Source organism: Cercospora kikuchii (assembly GCF_019650295.1).
Source record: "Cercospora kikuchii DNA, contig_00006, whole genome shotgun sequence".
NCBI classification, from domain to species: Eukaryota; Fungi; Ascomycota; class Dothideomycetes; order Mycosphaerellales; family Mycosphaerellaceae; genus Cercospora; species Cercospora kikuchii.
Window position 1 is genome coordinate 566,417 of NW_025408587.1, and position 24,631 is coordinate 591,047.

General features: G+C 53.7%; 8 protein-coding genes across 8 annotated transcripts; 5 read left to right on the forward strand and 3 right to left on the reverse strand.

Annotated features, from left to right (window-relative positions):
• Positions 1–1,021: 1,021 nt before the first annotated feature.
• Positions 1,022–5,087, forward strand: CKM354_000914900 (uncharacterized protein; the record flags this gene model as incomplete). The annotated part of the gene is made up of 3 exons (XM_044804558.1): positions 1,022–1,870; positions 1,923–4,009; positions 4,061–5,087. 3 exons carry the CDS (start codon positions 1,022–1,024, stop codon positions 5,085–5,087), a joined length of 3,963 nt encoding a protein of 1,320 aa, XP_044660493.1.
• Positions 5,088–7,053: 1,966 nt separating this feature from the next.
• Positions 7,054–8,644, forward strand: CKM354_000915000 (uncharacterized protein; the record flags this gene model as incomplete). Its single annotated transcript, XM_044804559.1, has 2 exons — positions 7,054–7,946; positions 7,996–8,644. 2 exons carry the CDS (start codon positions 7,054–7,056, stop codon positions 8,642–8,644), a joined length of 1,542 nt encoding a protein of 513 aa, XP_044660494.1.
• Positions 8,645–10,515: 1,871 nt separating this feature from the next.
• On the forward strand, positions 10,516–11,349 carry CKM354_000915100 (uncharacterized protein; the record flags this gene model as incomplete). Its single annotated transcript, XM_044804560.1, has 1 exon — positions 10,516–11,349. One exon carries the CDS (start codon positions 10,516–10,518, stop codon positions 11,347–11,349), a length of 834 nt encoding a protein of 277 aa, XP_044660495.1.
• A 970-nt stretch (positions 11,350–12,319) lies between these two features.
• On the reverse strand, positions 12,320–13,515 carry CKM354_000915200 (uncharacterized protein; the record flags this gene model as incomplete). Its single annotated transcript, XM_044804561.1, has 4 exons — positions 12,320–12,793; positions 12,886–13,242; positions 13,311–13,324; positions 13,380–13,515. The coding sequence occupies 4 exons, from the start codon at positions 13,513–13,515 to the stop codon at positions 12,320–12,322; spliced, it is 981 nt and encodes a 326-aa protein (XP_044660496.1).
• Positions 13,516–13,947: 432 nt separating this feature from the next.
• CKM354_000915300 (uncharacterized protein) lies at positions 13,948–17,616 on the forward strand (the record flags this gene model as incomplete). Its single annotated transcript, XM_044804562.1, has 1 exon — positions 13,948–17,616. The coding sequence occupies one exon, from the start codon at positions 13,948–13,950 to the stop codon at positions 17,614–17,616; it is 3,669 nt and encodes a 1,222-aa protein (XP_044660497.1).
• A 1,543-nt stretch (positions 17,617–19,159) lies between these two features.
• Positions 19,160–20,941, forward strand: CKM354_000915400 (uncharacterized protein; the record flags this gene model as incomplete). Its single annotated transcript, XM_044804563.1, has 1 exon — positions 19,160–20,941. The coding sequence occupies one exon, from the start codon at positions 19,160–19,162 to the stop codon at positions 20,939–20,941; it is 1,782 nt and encodes a 593-aa protein (XP_044660498.1).
• A 540-nt stretch (positions 20,942–21,481) lies between these two features.
• On the reverse strand, positions 21,482–22,225 carry CKM354_000915500 (uncharacterized protein; the record flags this gene model as incomplete). The annotated part of the gene is made up of 2 exons (XM_044804564.1): positions 21,482–21,671; positions 21,741–22,225. 2 exons carry the CDS (start codon positions 22,223–22,225, stop codon positions 21,482–21,484), a joined length of 675 nt encoding a protein of 224 aa, XP_044660499.1.
• Positions 22,226–22,680: 455 nt separating this feature from the next.
• On the reverse strand, positions 22,681–23,719 carry CKM354_000915600 (uncharacterized protein; the record flags this gene model as incomplete). The annotated part of the gene is made up of 2 exons (XM_044804565.1): positions 22,681–23,465; positions 23,599–23,719. The coding sequence occupies 2 exons, from the start codon at positions 23,717–23,719 to the stop codon at positions 22,681–22,683; spliced, it is 906 nt and encodes a 301-aa protein (XP_044660500.1).
• Positions 23,720–24,631: the final 912 nt, after the last annotated feature.

Here is a 24,631-nt window from a genome sequence, read left to right on the forward strand (position 1 = left end):
AAAGTCAGTCGTGCTTGCGCGGGATGACGCTGGCGGCTGTCGTTTGTCACTTTTTCGCTTGCACACCCACACCTCGCCGCACTGTGCAGCAGCGCGCCGCGATCAGCGCTGCTCCTGCTCCACAAGCAACAATCGCCGACGCTGCCGTCCGTTGACGACTTCCGCCAGCCAGATCGCGATGTCGACGACGCGCGGTGGCCATGATTGCCGCTGCTGGCCCATTTACCCGACGCGCTCGCCCTACTGGTGCTACTACTCATCATCATCACTTATTACGGGACACACACCGGCACGCCCTGAATGCGCCGATACCGGCTTCACTGCACACGCCAGCCTCACCGTCTGTGGTCTGCCCAGTGCTTGCTAGTCCGTAGCAGCGCGGCACTCGTGCGGCCATGGGTCTGTACCCTGCCGGACGACAGCCTTGTGGCCACTCACCCCTGCTCCATCTGATAATCTGATAACTTAAAAGTTAGGTCAGAGGTCCCCTACGAGCCACTACGCTGCTTGGCGAGTAGGCGGTACTGCACCTGGAAGATCGTAGCGCCATGTAGCTCCTATGCCGCTGAAGGCGCCGAATCCGAATGCATTCAGCCTCCGCGAAGGCCCACTGCGTCATACGTACTTCGTTCGAGGCCGCGTCGAAAATTATGGATCAGTACCAGTACCACTACCGTAGTCGCGCACACCCGGAGCACATTTTCTCATCTCCCTCCGGCGTGCGTGCAGTGATGCCAGGGTCACCTTGACCGTCTTAGTGTCGCGCACGTTGCTGGACGCAGGCCCGACTGCCAACGAAAGTCACGCAACTAACGAGTGTTCACTACTGCTAGCCTGGAGGTGGCACCGGAACCGCACAGCCTGCGGCGGGCCTTTGCTCGGACCAGAGTCGTGTTACCCCGAAGCATGGCACATTCACAACGAGCAGGAGCGTGATCGAGTTGTGCTGGCACGTACTATCTCCCCCACCTGAGGGCGTCGACCTGCGACTCTCAGCCTTCCACAATCATCGTCCGTTAGCATGGGTCCTCCGCAAAGTGTTGGAGAGGGCGCGCCCCACGAGCCTTTGGATGTGCGTCGCTCTCGTACTGCATCGAACGCAAGTCAGAGCCGGGCGGCTTCTCAAGAGCGAAGGATCTCTGTCGGCACCTCAGAGCCTTTGCCGGAGACGCAGGCAGCGCCCTTTGAGAATGCACGATTTCCAGCAAATCAAAGTCCGACTGTGGGCTTCTCCAAAAAGATCTACGCCCAGTTGCTGGGTCTTAACCCATTTGAGAACTCATACTTGAGTCTTTACGACCCTCTGGAGGCGAAGAGTCACAAGGCCATTGCCATCGGAAGTGCCTTCTTCGCTATTGTCGCTGGTATACCACTCCCCATCATCGCTTACATTTTCGGCAAGATCATCAACCAGTTTCCACCGGCCGAAGATGCTCTCTACGATCGGTTGGTGCAGTTGATCGGAGTGGCTGTCGGCTATTTCGTGGTCACAACAATCTACACCATCGGCTTTGGATTGACTGCTGAAAATGTCAGTATCAAGTTGCGACAGCAGCTGCTGAAATGCCTGCTGCACCTGGACCAAGCCTATCTGGACACCCACGACATCGACGTCAATGGACTGCTTACCGAGAAGATGGATACCATCCAAGCGGGATGCTCAGAGAAAGTGGGCATCTTCATTCAAGCGATATCCTACTTCGTGGCTGCCTTTGTTGTTGGATTCATGTTGGATGCCAGACTGACAGGCATCCTCCTCGCCTCTGTTGTGCCCGCGGTCACTTTAAGCTTTGCTATCTTATCGCCTGCAGTTTCGAAATGCAGTAAGGCTACCAACGAGAAGAACGAGCGAGCTAGCGGGATCGTCGAGGTGCGTTGATACCACGTTGCACCTAAACTTTATGCATGCTGACATGATATAGAGCGCGCTTGGCGCCGTCCGAATCGTTCAAGCTTTTGACATGATCGAAGCCCTTTGCCAAAGACACATCGAATATGTTGGGGAGGCGACTCATGCAAACCTCAAAAAGGCCGTTCTTGCGGCATTGCAAGCAGCACTGGTTTATTTCATCGCTTTCTCCACGAACGCGTTGGCATTCTTCCTCGGCAGCCGGTCAGCAGATGGAGGAAATGCGGGAACTGTATATGCCGTCGTGCTTCTCATCCTGGATGCGTCCTTTGTGGTCGGCCAGTTTGCACCGTTTCTGGAAATCTTTGCACGTGCTGCGGCAGCCAAGGCAACAATTCAGAAGCTTCTCGACGAGAGCAATACCAGTGACAACACTGGCACGTATCGCAAGACAGATGTGAAGCCCAGCTTTGAAAATTGCGACATTGAATTTCGAGGAGTCGAATTTCAGTACCCCGCTAGACCAACTGTGAAGATTCTGAAGGGCTTGAACTTGCTCTTCAAAGCGGGCACGTTCACTTCTCTGGTGGGTACCAGCGGTGGCGGAAAATCTACGATAGTTGCTTTGCTGTTGCGCATCTACGACTACTCTGGACGCATTGACATTGCTGACAACGACCTCAAAGCGATTGACTCTGGACACTTGCGTTCCCAAGTCGCGGTCCTGGATCAAGATAACATCTTGTTCTCTGGAACTATCTTCGAGAACGTTTGTTACGGACTTCTGGGTCAAGATGTCACCGAAGAGGAGAAAGCGAAGCGTTGCGATCAAGCGCTTCGCGACGCAAATGTGGATTTTCTGAAGAAGCTACCTCAAGGCGTGCATACTCGCCTCGGAAACGAGATCCAGCTCTCTGGTGGTCAAAGACAGAGAGTCTGCTTAGCACGAGCCTTGATCAAACGACCTTCTGTCCTCATTCTGGATGAGCCGACTGCTGCACTCGATGCAAGGTCCGAGGTTGCGGTTGTGGAAGCTGTGAAGAATGTCGCCGCCACTGGAGTGACGGTCATTATGATCGCCCATCGCCTGTCAACGACACTCGATTCTGACACGGTTGCAGTCATCAGTGATGGCCAAGTCGTCGAACAAGGAGCGCCACGCGAGCTCGCTTCGCGGGAAGACTCTGTTTTCCGCGGCCTACTGGATGCTCAGAACACGAACTTCAGCGATGCCGAGGAATCTCCTGTAGAGGAAAGCACATTTGGTTTGCACAGAACCAGATCATCATATCTGGTCGGTTCCGCAGAATCAGAGATCACCGAAGAGACTGATTCGGATGATCCTAAAGCAAAGATGAGCCTTTGGAGCATTGCGAAGCGCATTGGCAAGCTCGCGAAGAAGGACAGCTTGCTGGCCATGGTCGGTATCATCGCCAGCATAGTCAGCGGCGGCATTCTCCTGGGACAAGCTGTTGTTTTTGGAAACTTGATCGAGCTGCTGAACACTGGCCCGAGCAGTCCCAACTACTATGATCGGGCAGACCTGTTCTGTCTGATCTTCTTCATACTGGCTTTGGTGGCTTTGACATCGTATTTGGCCAGTGGAAGCATATTCGGTGCAGTGTCATCCAGGATCACGGCTTCAATGCAGACTCGGCTCCTGAAGCACATCTTGCACCTCGACATGCAGTGGTTCTCCGAATCCGGCCATTCTGTGCAGCAACTCATGTCGAAATTTACCAAAGATCCTGGAGACCTTTCTGCTTTGGGTGGTGTGGCACTTGGGGCAATTTTCACCATATTCACCTCTGTCATTGGTGGCATCATTCTGTCGCACATTGTTGCTTGGAAAATTGCGCTGGTCCTCCTCGCTGCCGTGCCTGTGATGCTTATTGCAGGTTGGGCACGACTACGTTTGCTCACCGCTTCCGAGAATGAACATCGGGAGGCATACACAGATGCCACAGCACTCGCCGCGGAAGCCTGCCGCAACCGTCGTGCTGTGACTGCCTTATGCCTCGAGCAACATCTGATTGACCAATATCGTACTTCCCTCATGACACCCTTCAAGAAGCTGCGGAACTTCGTGTACTACGCCAACACATTGCTCGCATTCTGCTTCTCGGTTACTTACTTTGTCTATGCTTTGGCATACTGGTGGTAAGTATAGCCTCGCGCAACCTCCATTGACCTTGCTAACCATAAGCTTAGGGGAGCGCGCAACGTCAGGAACGGCACATACAGTACGACTGATTTCTTCATCGTACTCCCAGCTCTCCTGTTCTCGGCGCAGTCTGCTGGTCACTTCTTCAGTCTCAGTCCCGAAATTGCACGCGCGAAGACTGCATCTCGAAGTATATTCACGCTGCTAGACTGTCAACCAAGTATTATGCGAACAGAAGCTCAATATGCATCCCTGAAGTCTCCAACGACACCATCGCTTTCGGACAGCAGTCCCAGCAAGTCGATGGAGCTTGGACCGAACGAGAAATACGCACAGAAGCTCGAGTTCAAGAACGTGACCTTGATGTATCCCAACACATCCAAAGCCTCACTAAGCGGCATCAACTTCACCATAAGCCCGGGACAAACCGTGGCATTTGTTGGTCCCTCAGGAGCTGGCAAGTCTTCTGCAATGGCTCTGATTGAGCGCTTCTACGATGTCACAGAAGGTGCACTGCTGTTCGACGGCCAAGACGTGCGAGACATGGACGTTCGCACATTACGCAGTTGCATGGGATTGGTATCTCAAGAACCCGACCTTTTCACAGGATCGATCGCGTACAACGTCAAGTTGGGAGCGCCTCCCGGCGTCACCATCACAGATCGGGATGTGGAAGCCGTATGCAAGAAGTGCGGCCTCCACGACTTCATCACTAGTCTGCCAGATGGCTATAACACAGAATGTGGATCGAGTAGCTCTTCTCGGCTGAGCGGAGGCCAGAAACAACGACTGGCAATTGCTCGAGCACTCGTGCGCAACCCAGAGGTTCTCCTACTGGACGAGCCTACATCGGCGCTCGATGCTCACAGCGAAGCACATGTACAAGAATCCCTGAACGAGGCCGCCAAAGGACGCACAACAATCATCGTCGCACATCGATTGGCATCGATTCAGCACGCCGACCAGATATTCGTCTTCGACCAGGGGAAGCTCGTAGCTCAGGGTACGCATGCGGAGCTCGTGCGCCAAGGTGGACTGTATGCTACGATGGCCAAGACACAGGCTCTCGTTTGATGTGCAGCTTTAGTCTGCAGATTTTAGCATGGCGTTGGGGTCGCTTTGGTGTTGCACTATCCTTTCGGTTGTAGGCATGGGGTCTGGCGTTTGGCACCAACGAAAAAAGTTTTCATCTGATCCGACACGTTGCCCACTTGGCGAACAATCTAGAAAACAGTAGCGCACGATGGAGGTTCTCCCGGTTCATCAACCTAGAGAACAGTAGCGTGTAATGAAAGTTCTTCCGGTTCTTCAACAACGCGAGATGCCCGTGGTGCGTGGATGCATTGCCACGACAAGGCATCGATCGCTACTTTGTCCGAAACATCGTACACGTGAGACATCCAGTTGCATTACGCGGTACATAGCTCTGGGTCGTACGATGCAGGGCAACAGCCACATGAGCGCCCGACCTCGGCACTTGGATGGCATCCACAATATTGTGCACCTGCGAGACATTTAGTCGGAATCTTCGATAGCCTTGCTAAGGGCGCTTTGACGGCTATTTCCGGTAGAACATACGATTCACCTGGAGTTATGGACTCGGAACTTCACCGAGCAGACTGACTACATTTTGGCTGGATATCCGACAAAGCTATCGTTTTCTACAGCAATTGCGTTTGCGATAGCAGGTTTTCACCATCGTTCATAATTCGTGATCATTGTCACTACGGACCAAGACCTGCCAGGAAGCGGAGCAAATTTCCCCTCACGGTCTAGATCTTCCAGAACCCATGTCAAGAAATCCTGTTAGCGCAGAACGGCTTCGGATCAGATAAGTCTAACGCAACCACAGCCCACCCAGTCCAGCCTTCTCGCTTCGCTTAGGGCTGCAAGGTGTTGACAAAAGTACTGATCATCATTTTTCACCAAATTTTGGTGGGTCCAATGTCGAATCTCGTCGACAGGGCACAAGAGCGATATGCAAATTATCGCTGAAGCAACCTTTATCTACTGTGCAAGTTATAGGACTACAAACTTCGTGTCACGCTGGTAGGGGCGGAGGAAGGTATTGTGTTCTTTGAGAGGAAATTGCCATATTGGGCTTAGCCCCGCTTTACTACTTTTGTCAACCTCTCTGCGCTCGCTCAATACGCGAACCACGCCCCGTTCTCTTGTATGATCCCTGCATGCATCATCATCTCTGAAGATCCTCGTCCTGCATGCGCGTTCTGCCTGCGACAAACGACGCTAAGCAAGCGCCGCAACGTCACGAACGGCCAGGCTTGATTGGAGCTCATGCAACTGGAAAAGAAAAAAATTTAAGCTGGTGCGTAGACGGCGTGAAGTCACTACTGTACGGCTGGCGTGCGCTGACGGAATGGGCTTGCAGGCAGGGTGGCAGAAAATGGCCTTTCCCTTGTCCCTTCTTTTTACGCCATCGGATCATCCTCCACCCTCCTGCTGGCTTTCCTCGGACGCGCTCGGCGACACAGGACAGCACAGATGATCAGATTAGATTGTATTGTGGGAACAGGATCATCTTGATCCGGAGAATCTCCGCCCGCCGCGTGGGCAAAAGTATGTCACTCGAGTTACGCCATAGACTTTTTTTGTTTGGTTCGAAACAAACGAACGAACCGACGGGGCTGGGCTGCTGCGTGTGTCTGCCCACGTCGCTCGATCTCAGCTCACGGATCTGCTGAGCATTACCACTGCGGCCCTCGCATCCCTTCGTCGGCTCTTTCTTGTACCTGCCGGTTTCGGGCGTGCTAGTAAACCGAAAGGTCCTGGCAACTTACCTTGGCCCCATACTGAAGCAAGCCCCGAGCTGCGTGCTTTGGAATAGGCGTGGGAGGAGAAAGTCAATCTATTACTAGAGGAAAGCGAGAGCACTCTTTCCCTTGACAAGTTGAAAGTACCTTTTTTTGTGGCACATCGTACCCATCTTTTATCCTTCCTTGTCTTGTGTCGGTCATCAACCACCAGCAGCAGCACACTTGTTTGTCTGGTCCACTCAAACAATCGAAGACAACTTTTCACCATGGCACCACATTCACTGCTGGACGACATGTCGTCTTCTCCACACTCGGAAAACTCAACGGCCATCACCTCGCCTGACGACATGTTCAGCATGGTCAACGGCATCAAGCGATCGAATCTGCATCGATATGGTGACGATGAGGTGCAAGATCTCGTGTGCTGCGGATTCGGCCCCGCATCTCTCGCCATTGCTGTGGCTCTTCACGATAGTCTGGAGCTGAACGACACCAGGCTATCGACCCGTGCTCCTCGTGTACGCTTCTTGGAAAAACAGCACAAGTTCGCATGGCACGCTGGCATGCTGTTGCCTGGTGCGAAAATGCAAATCACCTTCCTCAAGGATATGGCAACCCTCCGAAACCCACGAAGCGAATTCACCTTTTTGAACTACCTGCACAGCAACGACCGATTAGTGACCTTCACCAATCTGAACACATTCCTGCCACAGCGGATAGAATATGAAGACTACATGCGTTGGTGTGCAGAGCACTTCAACAACGTCGTGGATTACAGCCAGAACGTGGACACTGTCACTGCCGGCCCACGGAATCCAAGGACGGGCGCGGTAGAGTACTTCAACGTGCAATCGACAAACACTCAGACTGGCGAACGACAATCGCTCAAGGCCAGGCATGTCGTCATTGCCGCGGGAGGCCGACCAAACATCCCGCGATCGCTTCCACAGAACCACCCCAGAGTGATTCACTCTTCGCAATATTCCACACATATCAACAAGATCTTCCCAGAGGGCTCAAGACCAAGGAGGATTGCTGTTATTGGAGGCGGACAGAGTGCTGCTGAGTGCTGGCATGATGTGCCCACACGTTTCCCAGGAACGCAATCCGTTCTGCTGATCCGAGGCGCGGCCCTGAAGCCAAGTGATGATTCGCCTTTGTGAGTATTGCCATGAAGACTTTTGTTGGCAGGTACTAACCAGGCATAGTGTCAATGAAGTCTTCAACCCTGACCGAGTGGACCACGTCTTCTCTCAGGACCCCCACATTCGCGCAAATGCCCTGGCCATGGATAAAGCCACCAACTACGGTGTCGTCCGAATCGAACTCCTCGAGCACATCTACAATGAGATGTACACTTACCGCCTGAAGGGAATCGCGGAAGAGGACTGGCCACAGAGAATCCAGAACCACCGGGAAGTGACTGGCCTGCGGGATATCACGGTCGACGGCAAGCCGGCCATCGAGCTGCAGATCCAGAACAACTCGGGGCTGTACGAACACCACAGAAGTGTTGGCGCTGAGACACTAGAGGTCGACCTTGTCGTGGTTGCCAGCGGCTACAAGCGGGACTCGCACAAGGAGATGCTCAGAGAAGTTCGTGGTCTCATGCGAGGCGGTGACGCCGAGGACAACGACTGGTCTGTCAAGCGTGATTACGCTGTTGAGTTCGAAGAGGGAACCGTCGACCCAGGCGCTGGCGTCTGGCTGCAGGGATGCAATGAGAAGACACATGGTCTCTCTGATACTCTCCTCTCCATTCTTGCTGTGCGTGGTGGAGAGATGGTTGAGAACATCTTCGGCTACTCGCCTGTCGCGAATGAGAAGCACATGGAGACTTCATTGAAGCTGAGATGATTTGACGATGATATTTTGGGATGTTGTTCAACTTAGACTTGCGGGTCTCTTCTCCTTAGCATGATTCCCCCGAAGCTTGGGTGATGGTCAGTATAAAATGGGTTCTTTGTAGCGATAATGCCAGTTGATCATACACGAACACCGACTTCTCTTCTCACATTTCACTTTGCTGCTCCGGTCCAATGTGGCGTGCTCATACACTTTGGGTCATTGTGCAGCAGGCGTGCGATGAGTGCTCTTCCGCGGCGTGTTGCATGCTTCCTCGCTTCTGCTGATCAGGACGATCGATACCTTGCTCGATCAGTCCTGTCGCGTGGTGTGACACGTTGACGAAACCTAGTTGTCAATAACGTGGCGTGCGTGGGAGACATTCGCAGTTCGAGGAGTGTCGTTCAAACTCCAGCCGCGGTGTAGTCAGCTCGCAGAATGTGGTCCCGTTGATCTCCTAGATCCGACGATATGATAAGATTGCTGATCGTGATCCCAGTCGAACATGTGTTGCTTGTCTTGCTTGGGAACTGCGAATGTCCGGGTAGTGCTTGCATGGCGATGTCGGCGGCAATGTGCTCGTGTTGTGTTCCTGGTTGATTTCTTCAGAGTGCGGCTTTCTGTGAAACATTCTCCAGCCAGTGAGTCGGTTGGAGATATCCCTCGCTGCACGTGGCGTCCGCAATATGTTATCCGCTTGCTATGTTCACCCACGTTATGTAGCCACTCTGCGCATCAATCTTGCCGTTTAGCAAGAGACGTGGCGTGTGATAGATAGTTGCCACGTAGTGTTATCGGTTAGGCAGAAAGAAGGAGAGGAGGACACGCCAAGACAAAACCACCTACCGTGACTGCTAATTGCATCTCCGCTACCACGCTCCGCTCCGCTGCCTCGTTGCTCGTCAAAGCTCTCCGACGGTCTGAACGGCAGCTTTCTTGCGGCTTCTTGTCTCCGAAACATCACCCTCGACGGCACATTCACTTCTGCCAATGCACGCACACAGGCCGACAACTTACCGTCCACTCACGCATCCGGCACGGCGTCTTGAAATGTGAAGACGTCGTTGGAGCGACTCTTCGCGGAGCACAGTATGACAGCCTCCACGGCGTAGCTTTGGCTGATGGTCGATTTTGTGCTCCCGGTTTTTCCTGTGCGCTGGTCCTCGCTTCCACTTCTGTCCGCAGGACAAGAGACACTCTTCTCCGCCTCTGCAACCTCGAATCAGGCAGCCTCGTTCCCGCTGCCTCGCGATCGGGGGAAAACGCTACGCAGCCCACCAGGTTCCTTGCACAATGAGCAGGAGGTGCATTAGAGGTGGATCCCGCAAAAGGCAGAAGGGTGCCGTGGGGGTTTGGTTGGTGTCAGCACTTTTGCGCGAGACGTGAGAGGCTGCAAAAGCTGTGAACAACCACATGCACCACGCGGCGCATGCATCCAACTGCACCGCATCCAGGCGGGTGTTGCGCTCGTGGCTGGCGAAGCATCGCCTCGTGGCGTGGCCAAGTCCAGTGAGAGAATGGCGGAGCGCTTGGTCAGACAATGACCTCGGCAGCTCATAGGCTGAGAGGCCATACAGACACTGCAACCCACCGTCGCTTGTTGCGCTTGCCCGCTAGCGCAATGCTGCCCACATCACGAGGAGCAGAGAACGACAGCTCACCACATCCACATCCTCCTCCACCTCGTCGCACGCTCTGCTCCAGGCCGCGCGAAATGGTGTTTGTGCCCTCCCGACTGTGCTGAGACGCTGCGACTTCTCCGGGTATCCTGCTGAAGCAAGAGTATCAGAAACACGAATTGCCAGCCACTTGGCATCCAGTCAGCCGGCGAATCGCAGATCGCAAGCACAAATTTGAGCTACCGTGACAGCTGCACCGAAGACATGGCAGCAGCAACCGCCACCCTCGACACTGGGGAGTTGCTCGAGCTCATCTTGCTCAATTTGGACACGAAAACCCTCCTACTCTCTCAGCGCGTCGATAGGAGATGGCACTACATCATCCGGCACAGCAAAATGCTGCAAAAGAAACTCTTCCTGCTGCCGACGAATTCTTTTGATGAAATCCTGGAACTGGGACTGCTGGATGCCTCCAAGTCGGAGAGATACAACATTCTGGACGCGACCTCGCAACGTAGCAAGCAGTTCTTAGAACAAGTCGTCATTCTCAATGACCTCCTATTCGACACAACGAGAGAATGGAAGCTGAGGAGTGTAGCATTCGCTGATCCGGCCACAAGGAGCGGGACCTTTATCCCATCGTGGCAGAGAATGTTGCTCACGCAGCCTCCGCCCAGCACCGGCCGAGGAGATGTCATGTTCTGGTTCGAAGACTCGCACGACAATGACGAGCTGTGTGAGGGCGTCAACACCCTCGGAGATATGATGCAAAAGATCTATGTCAAGGAAGCCAGCTTACCAGGCTTCGACGTCGACTGGCAATCTGCCGCCGTGCGGCCTGTCAAGCACGCTGTCGACGGCACGTATTATATGAAGCTCATGGTACAACGCCAGAAGGATGCCGTGAAGCTTCCGGTGAAGAAGGTCCCTTCGTTGACTGATGTCCGGAAGGCTGCGGAGCTCGCGACTCGCTTCGAGAATCGCTTCCAGGATGATTTTTTCGTCGATGATGAATTCGACAACGTACAGACGACAGCAGCGACGCATGACGATGCGAGCTGGCCCGCCGACGAGGGTGCAGAGTTCGCAAACCTTTGACGACAGGTTTGAAGCCCAGCTTTTATTCTTCAGAGAAAACCTCTGATCCTCAGCTCGCCCCTTGTTCCCGCCGAGACGCAATGCCTTGAGAGTGAGCCTGCAGTGGTGACAGTTCCGCATCTTTAGGTGGCATCAGATGTGATGCGTATTGATGTCAACCTTGGCGCGGTCCGCAGCCTGGTGCAAGTTTATCTCTCGCTCGATGTCGCTGTAGCCAAGTGACGAGCAGCTGGTCACATCGAAGCTCATGCCACATTTCCCTGGTCTGCACGTCGAGACGCGATCAAGCCTGCAATGCGCATCGTGGACGTCACTGGCGACGGCATGAGGCCAAAGGGCAACGGAGCACCAATGGATCTCATGTGGCCAGCTTCGACTGTATGGGCTTGATCGAAGACAGCACTTCCTCACACCTTCCAGCATCGACAGCCTACCAACAGACGCGCCCGAGCATTGACACGAGCGCTTCAGCGGGGCAATCAACAGGCATGTCCGCCGAAACTCAAAGTCGGCAGCACGGTGGCACTCCTAATGACCCCTGCCACGCCTCGATGCTGAACAACATTCTCCTCGCGCGGAGTGCCAGCAAACATTGGGATAGATCTATTGCATTGTCACCTGCCCTTCGATGCACAAGGGTTTACCTGCCCAGTGCCAGGAACAGCGAATCTCGAGTGCACAGCCAGAGCTCAAGGAAAGTCCCCACGGAGCAGACTGTGCTTGTGCACACACAGGGATCAACACGGCTTGTGTCTGGTCTGGTAGCAACTCAAGTCTGCTCGAGACACATGCAGAGGGGAGGGAAACTGAGAAGCTAGTGGAAGAGAGCCGCAAGCCCCAAACACAACAGCCGTATCTAGCACACAAACAGCCACTAGGTAGAGCCACCAGACAAAGCAACAGATTTGACTTCCTGAAACCACGAAATCAATGACATGTCTGGAATAGAGCACATTTTCCATTATCCTGTCTAATATGTGTAAAAGCCTTTTCCAGTCTTCTTACCCAGCCAACCCGCATCAACCATCTGCCTTAGCCTGACAGAGGGTCGATACTTGCTATCCCCGAGCTGCGTATGCAAAACCTCCATGATTGCCAAACACGTATCCAAACCGATGAAGTCCGCCAATTGCAGTGGGCCCATGGGGACGTTGGTCCCGTTCTTCATAATGCTGTCAATGCTCTCCTCGTCTCCGACACCGGTCTCGAGGCAAATAATAGCTTCATTGATGTACGGCATCAAGATGCGATTGGCGAGGAAGCCGGGAGAATCGGCAGAGATGGAAGGGATTTTGCCCATGCGTTTGCAGAACTCAATGGCGGTGGCGAGCGTGGAGGGGGAGGTCTGCAGGCCCGAGATGATTTCGACGCCTTTCTGCACTGGGACAGGATTCATAAAGTGCGTGGACACGACGCGGGAAGAGGCGCTGAGGTCCGTGGGATCCTATCAGAGGAGAGGTATTTAGTATGACGGTGCATGTACTGCGGTTCGCATTCTGCACGTTCATCTGATAATGTAGGGTGACGTGTACGTACTGTGGTGGTGGCAGCGGCGATCCGAGTAATCGAAATGGAAGACGTGTTAGTGGCCAGGATGGCATGCGCGGGACATGTGGCGGCAAGTTGAGCAAAGATCTTGGTTTTGAGGTCGACGATTTCAGGCACGGCCTCGATGACCATGTCGACGTTGCTCAGATCGTCCATGCTGGTGCTGCCAGTAAGACGTCCTCGTATAGCATCGGCATCCTCCTGGGACAGCTTCTGCTTGGAGACATCTTTGCTGAGCAGCTTGTCCGCAAACGAGAGCCCCTTGTCGAGGGATTTCTGGGAGTTGTCGACGAGAGTGACGGGAACGCCTGCAGCACGGGCAGCCACCAGAGCGATTCCCAGGCCCTACAATCACGGCTGATCATCAGTCAGCTGCATTACAGTCGGTGTGATAGGTGCGACTGCAGGCATACCATCTGACCAGCACCTGCATGGCATTAGTCTATGATCCTCTCTCAGCGCTCACGACATGGGAGACTTGCCTATCACTCCGAGCCGGTTTATTGTAGCGGCTTCAGCTAACGCCGCGGGAGTGTGCGAGAAGGAGCGCCGGTGGAGGCATGTTGGCGAGACGAGCCTGGCCGAGGCGTGGGGAGCAAGACGTCTCGTCAGCATCATCATGGGCGCGAACGGAAAGGCGAGAGGAGAGTGATGAAAGCGTGGGAGAGTAAAGTGCAAAACAATGTGATGTAGCTTCTCGGCTTAGCAGAGCTCGATTGCCGAGGGGGCCAGGGATCGAAGTGTCAGCTACAATGCGAGTGTGCAGTGCAGTGTGCAGCACCATGCAATTGTGCGGACACGCACGCGAGCTGTCAGATGCAACGTTGCATGTGATGGAGATGCAGCCCCAGCAGATGCAGGCAAATATCCGTACGGTGAGTGAGTGCAAAGCATCGCAGAGCATTGTTTGTGCTTGAGGCAGGATCACTGGCGCCAAGTCCGGCCCCGGCCCCACCTGCTACACGCGCGAGCCAGACGCGTCTCCGGCAGGACGCGTTCGCGCTGGCTTCTCGTAGAGAGATGAACGGCATGTCAATGTAGCACGCCGACATGGACCCATTCGAAAAGAGCACGACGGTCGACGTCGAGGTGCGCGCCTATGTCACCTCGCTCGTCAACGCTGTTGGTGGCCGCTCCACTTACGACGACAGCTATAGCGTGGGAGACGACGCTGTCGCCGTGCTCAAGGACTTGCAACGATGGCTGCGATTATACGACGAGAAGACCAACCGACACGATGTGAAGCGCATGCTGGCCGAGGCGAACTTGGTCAAGGGAGACCTGTTGGAGATACTGGCCCTGTGGCCCGAAGATGCGCAAGAGAACAAGCACAAGGCCAAATTGGCGCTGGCATGTCTAGAACTACTGGTGCCATTGACATGGCCGCTTCAGTTGGACGAGGAGAAAGCGACAGTTAATCATCATCGGCACATTCCATATCTGCAGCTCGCGCAGGTGGGCTACAAGAGGGCTGTGCTACAATTCGAGGATGCAAAGGTCTTGAGGACTGTGGTGCGGACTGCCTTGCCAGCCATGGCTACGACGAGGAGGGAGAGGAGCAAGAGAGACGAAGGCATCATCAAGCTAATGATGTACTTGTTCCGGAATATGGCTATGATCACACAACCACAACACCTCCCCTCGCAAGGAGACGAGAACGACATCAGCCGCTCCGCCACGATCGAGGCTTTCCAGGAGCAAGACGTATTCAATGTGCTGCTGACAGTCGGCTCGGGAACGGGAGATGAGTTTCAAGAGCAAGACGTGATTCTGTTGGAGGTTCTTTTCCATCTCCTGAAGGGCGTTGACGCGAGGAAATTGTTCATGAAAAAGGAGCAGGTAAACACTGAAGAGACGACAGAGCTGAAGAATCTGTTGCAAAAAGAGAAGGCAATGTTGGACAGCTACAAGAGACATGCTCCAACCAGGCACAACCGATTTGGAACCATGATCTGGGTGAAGCGTGAGGATGAGAAGCTGTCAACAGTGTCTGGACAGACGAGTATGACGAACGAGACCGCTACGCTACGACACATGGATGCGAGCAAGAAATGGGACAAGCCGCTATACCGTGGCAAGCTCGCGCAAGAGTTTGATGAGACTTCGGAGTTTGGCATGCGAGTGGATCTGTCAGACAACTCCCGCAAGCATTTGAGGGCGTTTGTTGAGGACTTCTTGGACTCATCATTCAACCCGCTCTTCTCTTCACTGAGGAAAGCCATCGAGCGCGAAGCAGACCGGGTGCAGAGCATGCACAACAAACAGTACTTCTACCTAATATCCTGGTTCCTCAATGCGGAAGCAGCCCGTCGGGATCACTCGCGCAGAGAAGGCTCCTGGAACGCAGATCGAGCGACACAGATCGGGCCAGAGGACAACACGTTCGCCTATATTGCGGCAGTGCTCGATCAGGAGACCTTTGTGTTGCTCAACAGGCAGATGCAGGAGGCGTTCGATAACAAGAGCTGGCAGGACCTGCATGCCACACTCCTTTGTTTCACGCAGATTTTGCTCACTGTGCAGAATATGGCGGAAAGCAAGGACGAAGAAGATCAGGAGATCGCTGAGAATATTCAGAACCGCATTTTCTATGAAGAGTCAACGCATGATCGAATCGTGCAAATCCTTCGTGGTTACACTCATCAAGGATTCGCCTACCTTGATGCTGTGACGGAATGTGTGCATGTCTTCGTCCGGATGCTCGAGCGGTACAGCAAGCAGAATGTCGAAATGCAGATCCGATCGAAGCGAAGAGCGAGAAAGAAGAAACAGCAACAGCCGAATGGTGAAGCCGGCGACGACGCTGAAGAAGCGGCAGAAGATGCTCGCGAAGTGGCCCGAACAGTGTCGGAAAGGAAATTCGACTTTGCGAAATACTCGGTCAAGTTCTTGTCGCAGCCGTGCGTCAACACCTTCATCTCCTTCACGCAATACTACCGTGACCTCACGCCGGTACAGTTGAAGCGAGCTCATCGATACTTCTACCGCTTGGCTTTCAAGCATGAGCTGGCCGTGCTGCTGTTTCGGGTTGATATCCTTGCCCTTTTCCACAAGTTGATCAAAGGGCCAGAAGGACTTGATCCGGCTATGGAAGGTTACAGAGATTGGGAGCAGCTCGTGCAACAGGTCTTCCGTCGATGTATTAAGTGGGTAGAGAGGGAGACTACTGGGCAAGGGTGGCGGGAGGCCTGCATCGTGGAGATGCTTTTCAGCAAAATTCCAAACACACTGTTCTACCTGCAGAACGGCTACGAGCAGGTGGTTGAGAAACGACCACCGCGACCCCCAGCTGAGCTTGAGATCAAGCCGTCGGTATCTGCGGAGCAGCGGATCGCTATCGCCACATCTCTTCTGATTGAACAGGCTAAGGCTGAAGATCTTGACTGGGTGAAGAAGCAGCTGCAAAATGCGGCAGATGAGCGTCAGTCTTGGGAAGACGATCAAGCAGCGCGCATGGGCCTCGTCAGTCTGGAAGATCGAGCGGAAGCTGCAGCTGATGCGCCAGAGCCAGAGGCAGCGCCCACAATCTTCGCGACGCCCGACAACGAGGAGCGAAAAGCTGCCCTCTTCAAAGACAAGCACCTCCGACTTCTACTGACGACCCTCGGGTTCCAACGACTAGGTCTCGCCGACGACGCGGAAGCGGCCTGGATCATCCCCTCCGAACTCTCAGCCTCGCAGCTGAACGATGCACTGAATCAAATCAAAAAGGCCGAGTTTGATCCTCCGACCTTCGAGGATGATAAAACTGCTGCAGATCTTGTTCGGTCGAAGGCAGCCGGGAGAAGAGGTGCCACCTTCAATGATAACGATTCTGACACCGATGCTAGCGGCAGTGGAGGTGACATTGACGAAGCAATGTTCCCGCCTAATCTAAAAGAGAAACGGAAGCGCAAAGACGGTGACGAGAAGCCTACGAAGAGAAGAAAGAGGAATGCAGTGGAAAGAACTGAAGAAGAGCTTGACGATATGAGAAGAGCGCGAGATCAGAAGGAACGAGAGAAGAACGCAAAGATCAAATCAAAACTCTTCATCACGGAATCTGACGACGAGAGTGATGCCGAAGCCGATGCGGAGTTCTTCAGACTAGAAGAGCAGAGAAGACAGAAGACTGCTGGCGTCATCCGCAATGCACTCTTGAAACAGATGGACGATGCTAGAGACGAAGCGGAGAGACAGGTCGATGACATGCAAAAGGGAAAGAAATCAAAGCAGTCGGCTAAGACGGTGGCGAAGAAGGCGGCGAAGAAGGCGAAAAAGACTTCGAAATTCGTTGACAGCGGCGATGAAGACCAAATTATGATCGATGCTGGGGACCAGAGCAGCGACGACGCAGCAGAGGCACTAGTGCCACGACGACGGTCCAGGAAATCCTCACCTCTTGGTGTCGAGTCGAGCGATGACGACGATGAATCGGCTCTGGCCCCAAGGAGCAGAAAGAAGCGCCCCAAGCAGTCATCGCCAATCGAGCTCTCTGACGACAACGACTCTTCTCCTCTCCCATCGGACATGGAAGATGAGATGGACAGGTCTGATCGTCCGCCGCAGAAGCAGAAAGATCTGCCCTTGAAGGAAGTCTCGGCGAACAAGTCGTCTGCGAGGATTGTAGATAGTGACGATGACGAGGAGGAGCAGAATCCTGTCGTGTTGGCGAAACCTGCTGTATCGAGACGGAATGTTCGGGCGGGATTCATTATTGATGATAGTGATGATGAGTAGGAAATATGTATGAATGATCAGCACTGTTTGATAGATTACTGCACGGATGACCGTACCCGGCTCCATCAGTTGCTCTTTGCATGAAGTAGGATAATGAATCTGTGGTGATAGGACATACGATAGCTGCCACTTCCTTCAGCACAGCATTCTTCTCATGGATTGCAGGTGCTTTTCTCTTTCCTCGCCCTATCCTCGCAAAGAGCTGCGCGGCATATTGTTCAATCTCAAACCCCCAAATTTTCTCGCGACAATGGGACACTGTCGTACTGGACGACTTTCTCTGGATCCATGCAGACAATCTCCAGCTCCGACGGCTTAGACGGACAGAGCACGTTGGTCTGTCATAGCCCAGGCCGTTTGCTGACGCTATTGTCTTGCCCACCGCAACCCCAGTATTTGCCTTGTCTTGACTAGTCATAGTCATCTTGGGGTGGAATGAGGTGAAAGAAGTGAATCTTATCTTCGTTCTCATTATCCCATAACATGGCCAAGACTTCAGTGTGGCCTCTGAGCAGGCTTTCCCCGATTTCGGGACCGACAATTGCAAAGAAGCAAAGGACTGAGACTGGTACTATATGTTAGCCATGATGGATTCGAGACAGAAAATATGCGATGCTGGTGAATACCAAATGACAGGATGAACATCGTCGCTAGCGTCGCTACTATGACCGTGAAGATCGTTGCCGCGAATCCCATCTTCGAGATACCGTGTATGCCTTGTGGTTGAGCTGGTCGACGTCAGGCGGTCTGGCGGGCAGTGCTGAAAGGGCAAAGGGGTTTCGCGTCCGGTGTCCTGTAGAAATATCTCCACTGACGACCGGTTTTACGCTTGGGCTATCGCTATCTTCAGGCGCCCTCTCCGCAATCACTTCAGCTGGCAGATGCTCCTTCTCTCGCGTGGAGCACCTGCTCGTGCTCTTCAGCCGTGAGTCGTTGCCTCAGGGACCTGCATCAGGCACGATCGATGCCGCCGCAGCCGCCCGAGCTTGACACTACAACGCGCTAGTTTGCTTTCCGGTGAATTCCTCCACTGACTTCACGCACACCGCAGACTCTTCTTTGGTTGCTCTTTCCCATCCAGATTAATCGTAGCTGCCAGTCCTATCCGCCATGTTGTCGCGTCGAACCGGCTCTCACCGGATCCGAGGCGAGCCTGCCTTTCAATCAACTTCGCAAGCCGACCACGGTATCGGTCTGCCGCCCATGGACCGCCAGCTCCGGTGGCCAGTGTCGAGCCGGGTAATGCGTAGACCGCAGGACAGCATGAGCTTGTGCCGTCTTCTAATCGCTTGTTTTCCTGAAGCTTGTGGGCTTGGAAATCTGAGTTTTCCGTCCCTCGGTCCAAGACGCCTGGCTTCCTAATATAAATCAGCTTAGGCGTCTTGAAGCCCACCTGCTCTACTCTCTCCATTACCTATCGCAATCTGGCCATTCCATTATCTCTCAAAGGGGTGTCCGTCAGCCAGCGGCATAACATCTCCGATAGCACTCTCGTGCAGCGCACTCGCTCCAGGCTGCGCAGTGAGCGGTGCAATCAGCTATCATGGTCAACTTCCACGCTGTCTCTGCCGCCCTGGCAGTCGCGGCCTCCATCCCATATGTGAGTGGGTTGCCAGCGCCCGCGTTCACACACCCAGTCTTCAGACATGGACCACACGTCTCGAATAATTCCATACACCTGCCTTGTCCAACATCAAAATCTCACACAGCAAATGAGTTCAAGACCGCACCCTGGGCGATTGGGTCGAAAGAACACCGTCAAGCGCTGCTTGACGGCCTTCTGATTTGGCATCGCAACGTTTGCGCCAAAAAGGATCCGAGCAGTCAACTCTCGCCACTCAGCCAGGACTCCGGGTGCGCAGACTTGTACAAGGATCTGGAGCCGCTGCTAGCCAGCGAACGCGACGATGGGTCATTCTACTTCCCACAAGGCTGGCCCAGTAAAACTACAGCCCCGAATTGTGGGTCTATCCATGCCATCAACACCGAGGGAATCAAGATGAAACGAAATTGGCATAAGCAAACCCTGAGGCTCATCAAGCAGAGATTGAAGCACGCTGCAGGACAATTCCATCCTTTTTCCCGTAAGGAATCTCGAATGCATCCTCCTGAAAGGCTGATCACCGGCGGCACGAGGGTAGGAAACGCGAATGTGGCTTCGTCGTCGTCTGAACCTAAGGCGCCGTACAACATTGCAACGCACGAGCGTGCTGGTGAGATATCCAGAGCTGTTCTGAACGATTGTCTCGAGAATCAGTGGCCACATCATGTCTGTGTTGCAATGGCCGACAGCTTGCGGAACGGCACTGGTCCTCTGTTGGCCGCCGGCAATGCCTACAACAAGATGCAAGCATCAGGAGGCGGAATCAATTTCATAGCGAAGCTCATACAAATTATTTTCGGCTGGCTGGTCAATCCTGACACATGGAAAAAGCACCATCACGCAAGCAGCAAGGCCAGCATCTCAGCGGCACTTGCAACTTGGGTCGGCCATACTGCCGATGCTCCTCCAGCTCCAGCCTCTCCGAGCGGCAACGACACCTCGACATCGAACAGCACAAGGCCGGAGCCAAAACAGCCAAAGGAGATCAACTATGCCTCCAAGATCGCGAACATTCTCGATGAGTACGCCGAAGGCATGCCAGGGCGAGAATATGGAACGTGGCCTGTTTATTTCACCCCGCTCTTCGACCAATTGAAAATTGACGGCTACGCAAATGGCACTGCTCGAGGAAACCTGACCGCCGAAGGCATGAAGGCTCGGGAGAAGAAGTATACTCCGCTGGCCAGGACGCTGCTCGCACAGACGATTTTCTACCCGTCCACCGAGTGGCTTGGTGGCGTCAACATCTTGTTGCGTGCCATGGAGATCGACGGCCTCGTGCGTGACTTGCGAGGAAAAGCATCTCACCCTAGCTTCAACAAGAGCATGATTCCTCTCACCGGGGCCCGGCCCAGCTATATCAGCGAGTCGACAGCAATCGTGCTCGAAGCGCAAAAGCACGACTATCGTCTCCAGGAAACTCTAGGAAGCTTCGAGCCTCTTTTGAGGGAGCTCAAGAAAGACGGGTATATGCGTCCTGACTCCGATCTCGAAGTGGTAGAGAGAACAGCGATAACCTCGCTGGAACACAAGCTCCCAACACCACAGCAAGAGAAGTACGACAAGTTGATCCTGCAGAGCCATTGGCAAATGTCGAAGGTCAGACCGGTCGGGAAGCACCATCTTCTGACGCCGTATGTGCTTTACCATCACATGGTTCGTGATGAGGTTGCTTCGAGACAGGTGCTGAACGAATTGGAGCTCCATTCAATTCTCCTTTGAAATGTTCCTTTCACTCGCTGAGTGAAGTGGCCCACGTGATCAAAGATGGACAGAGTCGATGGGATGCTCGGAGGCCTTGTTCTCTCAATGCATGCTGTAGGAACCGTGATGTCTCGAAATTTAGGAACGGCGTTCTTCGCCGAGCGTGAGAGAGTGAACGACGCGTTCAGCTTGGGTGACGAGGACCACTAGGATGGACGCATCGGCATTGGCTATGCGGTCGTGGGTTCGCAATAATGCCGGAAGATCTTATCTTTAGTTTGTCTGCTCCTTGTTGATAATATCATGCCATATGCCCTGAGCACTTTCACATCCTGACCTTCTCAATTTGCAGTTGGCAGCTGAGATTCCAGATCGATGCAATACGCCCGGACTGGCCAGCTGGCGTTGACGTCGACGTCAATATCAGTCTCGTTGTTCAATGCAGGAGTCCTCAATAAGAAGGATGTCGGAGCTGGAGGGCGTTGTGCCATGACATGGCAGGCAGGCTTGTTAGAGTGTTCCTCGAGCTCTGTTGTTCGATAACGCATGCTTAGCGCCTCACTCATCATCCACAAAACTGCTCGCCAGTCTGCCGAAGATGGGGACTTCGACGCGATCCAGTGTTTCGGCGTATCTCCAGGCTCCGTAGGCCAGGTATCCTATTAGCACAATGTCAAATACGAAAAGCAGCCAGCTAATGACCGCCGTCCACGAGAAGATGATGTGTACGAGGAAGAGGGCTGAGAAACTGTAGTTTAAAGAATGTGAGTCAGCTCGGTCCCATGACTCCACGCAGTATGAGAACGTTGCAACATACACTAACGCGCTCTGCCACGCGTGAAAGCGTACGTAATCGCTCTTGTGCTCAAAGAGTAGCAGCACCACACCACCGGCTGGCGGAAGCAACAGATAGGCGAGCGTGGATTCCAATGCAATGTTCAAGCCTAACGAGGTCTCGTATATGGACGTGAGACCTCCCCTTCCACCTAACGCGGTATTACCGCCTCCCTCGAGCGCTCGCGAACCAATGTAGTCGTTGTAGTATGGATTGCGACTGGCGCGTGATATTTCTTGCGATTCATCTTCATTCTCTGAGTCCGAGAGGTCTTGATATTGCGAGGGCGAAGGGAGTTTCTGTGCGCGAGCTGCTGCCCAGGGGTCTTCGCGGTCCGCGACCGAGGCGATTGTCGTGCGCGGTTGGCGCGATTGGGGTCCTGGACTGGATGGTGGACTGCGGACAGGCGGAGGCGATTTGGCGCGTTCGGATTCGGGCGGCGACGACTGGTAGGGCGCGAAGTTCATGGCTATCCTGCCTGTGTGAGTGGAAGGTGGCGGTGTATTAACAGCAAGGCAGTAGGCAGACGAATGCCCGGCCTGCATGTTTGGGGACATGAGCTCGAGCTTGTGCACGAGCGCGCGGCCGATACTCGGATAAATTTCGGCAATTTATGTGCAGCGACAATGTTTCCATCTCCAGAATGATTAAGGTTGAGGAAGATCTGTCGTAGGAAGAAATAGGAAGTTCTTGTGGGAATTGCATCCTTGAATCTATGGACTATAGGGAGAGTGCTATGAAGGAGAGACCCAACAAATCGCAATATCATCAAGCTCGTTTCTTCGTGATCATCACACCTCATCGTGTTCTTCTTGTGATTGATTAGATTAGGCTCGTGTGAGAAGTACCATCTTATCTGCTGTTCATATCAGTCAGCGAAAGAGCTTCCATGGAGTAGTTGTGAGCACTTACGGGGAGCACACTAGTCACTGTCATACTTGTTCTGGCCACTAGGCGTGTAACCGGTTCCGGATCCTTGTCCAGTTCCAGGGTGTTGCTGTTCGAGTCCTGAGTTAGAGGAATCTTTCTGGTATCCTGAATTAGAGGAACCCTTCTGCCATCCCAAGCTAGAGGTTCCCTTTTGGTTACCAGTCTCCGAGGTGTCCTGCTGGGATAGAGACTCCGAGGTATCTTGCTGGGAAAGAGACTGTGAAAAGCCCTGCTGGGACCCAGACTCCAAGGAATCTTGCTGGGACTCAGAGTCAGAGGACTGCTCCTGAAGTTCAGAGTTCGAGGAATCGTTCTCATGGCCGCTTAAGCTTCCACCATATCCAGAGCCACTGCCACTGCCACTGCCCCCTCCACCATGGTGAGCTCCACCAGACGTCGCTTTTTTTGGGGACACGCCAGAGTCTGGACCATGAGTGGAGCCACCGCCGCCACCATTGTAGCCTCCGCCAGACTGTGCGAGTTTCTCGGAGCCGACAGTGTTCTGGACAGCTCCGCCGTGCCCCCCTCCAGTGGTAGCTCCCCCGCCGTTCAAGCTGCCAACGTCACCTTCACCTTGGTCCTTGCTATCGCTGAGGCTGGTATTGTCGCTCTCATTGTCACTCTCATCCTCTTCCTCCTGCTTGTTGTAGTTGGAATTTTGTTGGTTGGCAATTTGGTTGACGTTCTGGTTGACGTTCTGGTTGACATTTTGGTTGACATTTTGATTGGTATGTTGACTGGTATCAAGACTCTGAGTTTCTCCTTCATCGTAAGAGCCTATAATGGGACATCATTGGTCAGCGAGTCGTACAGCAGGGAAGCGGGCAGTCGTGCGAAGAGATACGGAACGATGAGTTATTTGGTACAGGCGGATTGGTGCGGCGTCGCCCTGGTGAAAGAGCTCACTCACTCTGATGTCCATGTTGAGGTCCAGCATCGCTCTTCGCCACCGAGCCTGGCTGTTGTGCCACTGGGAGGGCAACAGCTGTGGCAACGAGGCCAGAGGTGAGGAGCATACGCAAGAGCTGCATGTTTTCGTCTGAGTATTATTGCGGTAGGGTGATGCTGCTTTTGTTCCTTAGTGATGGAAGATGTTAACGAGCGCTGGTCGTACTCAGACGGCGGGCAAAGCGACCTCTTTTATGTCCTCGCTGACGAATACATGGCACTGTGTGACTGTGAACTTTCCGAGCAACTTCATAGACCCTACGAATCGAAGCGCTGTCCGATTCGCTTCGAGCTGAGTTCCGGGTCATATTTGGCAACATGGTCGTGGGTCAGCCATGTGCGCATGTTGTTGGGAGCGCAATTGTCGACCTCATGACCGCATTGCATTCCAATCGCGTGCAAAGCATCTCTGTCTGCCGTCAGCCCCGCTGCAACAAGGTAACGTGTTCGGCTGGCCTGTCAGCCATATTGCCGGCATGGCTTGCAGAGCGATGCCCTGATCATGGTTGACAAGTATTTTCTCCTAGCTTGGGATTGCGCGTCTAGCCACCATCAAATACGTCTGTTGCGCTGGCCCAGCGCCGTCTTTTGAATGTTGCGCGCTCAATTGCACTGCGGACTGGAGTGCATTGGCACGATTGTTCCTCGTTGATGGCGATGAGTAGGGTTACGATGAGGATGTGTTGGTCGACGAACAAGGTGCCTGACGAGCAAGTTCAAGGTTGACTTCCCTGCGAGCCATGTTCCTCACTGTGTAGGACTCATTCGTCCTCAGACGCAGTGACCTGTCATACGGACACGAAGTCTGAGAATAGCATGCTGGACGAAGAAGGGCAGAGAAAGGTTGAGCTTCGTGAGGTCCGAAAATCGAACATTCTAATCGTCAGTGCGTCCAGAAAAACAGTGGTGGCAGGTGCGAGCCTGTATTCATGCTGGTCTCTCGTTCCGGGGAAACCTTAGCGACATGCCCGATTCTTCCAGGAGGTGGTGCGGCA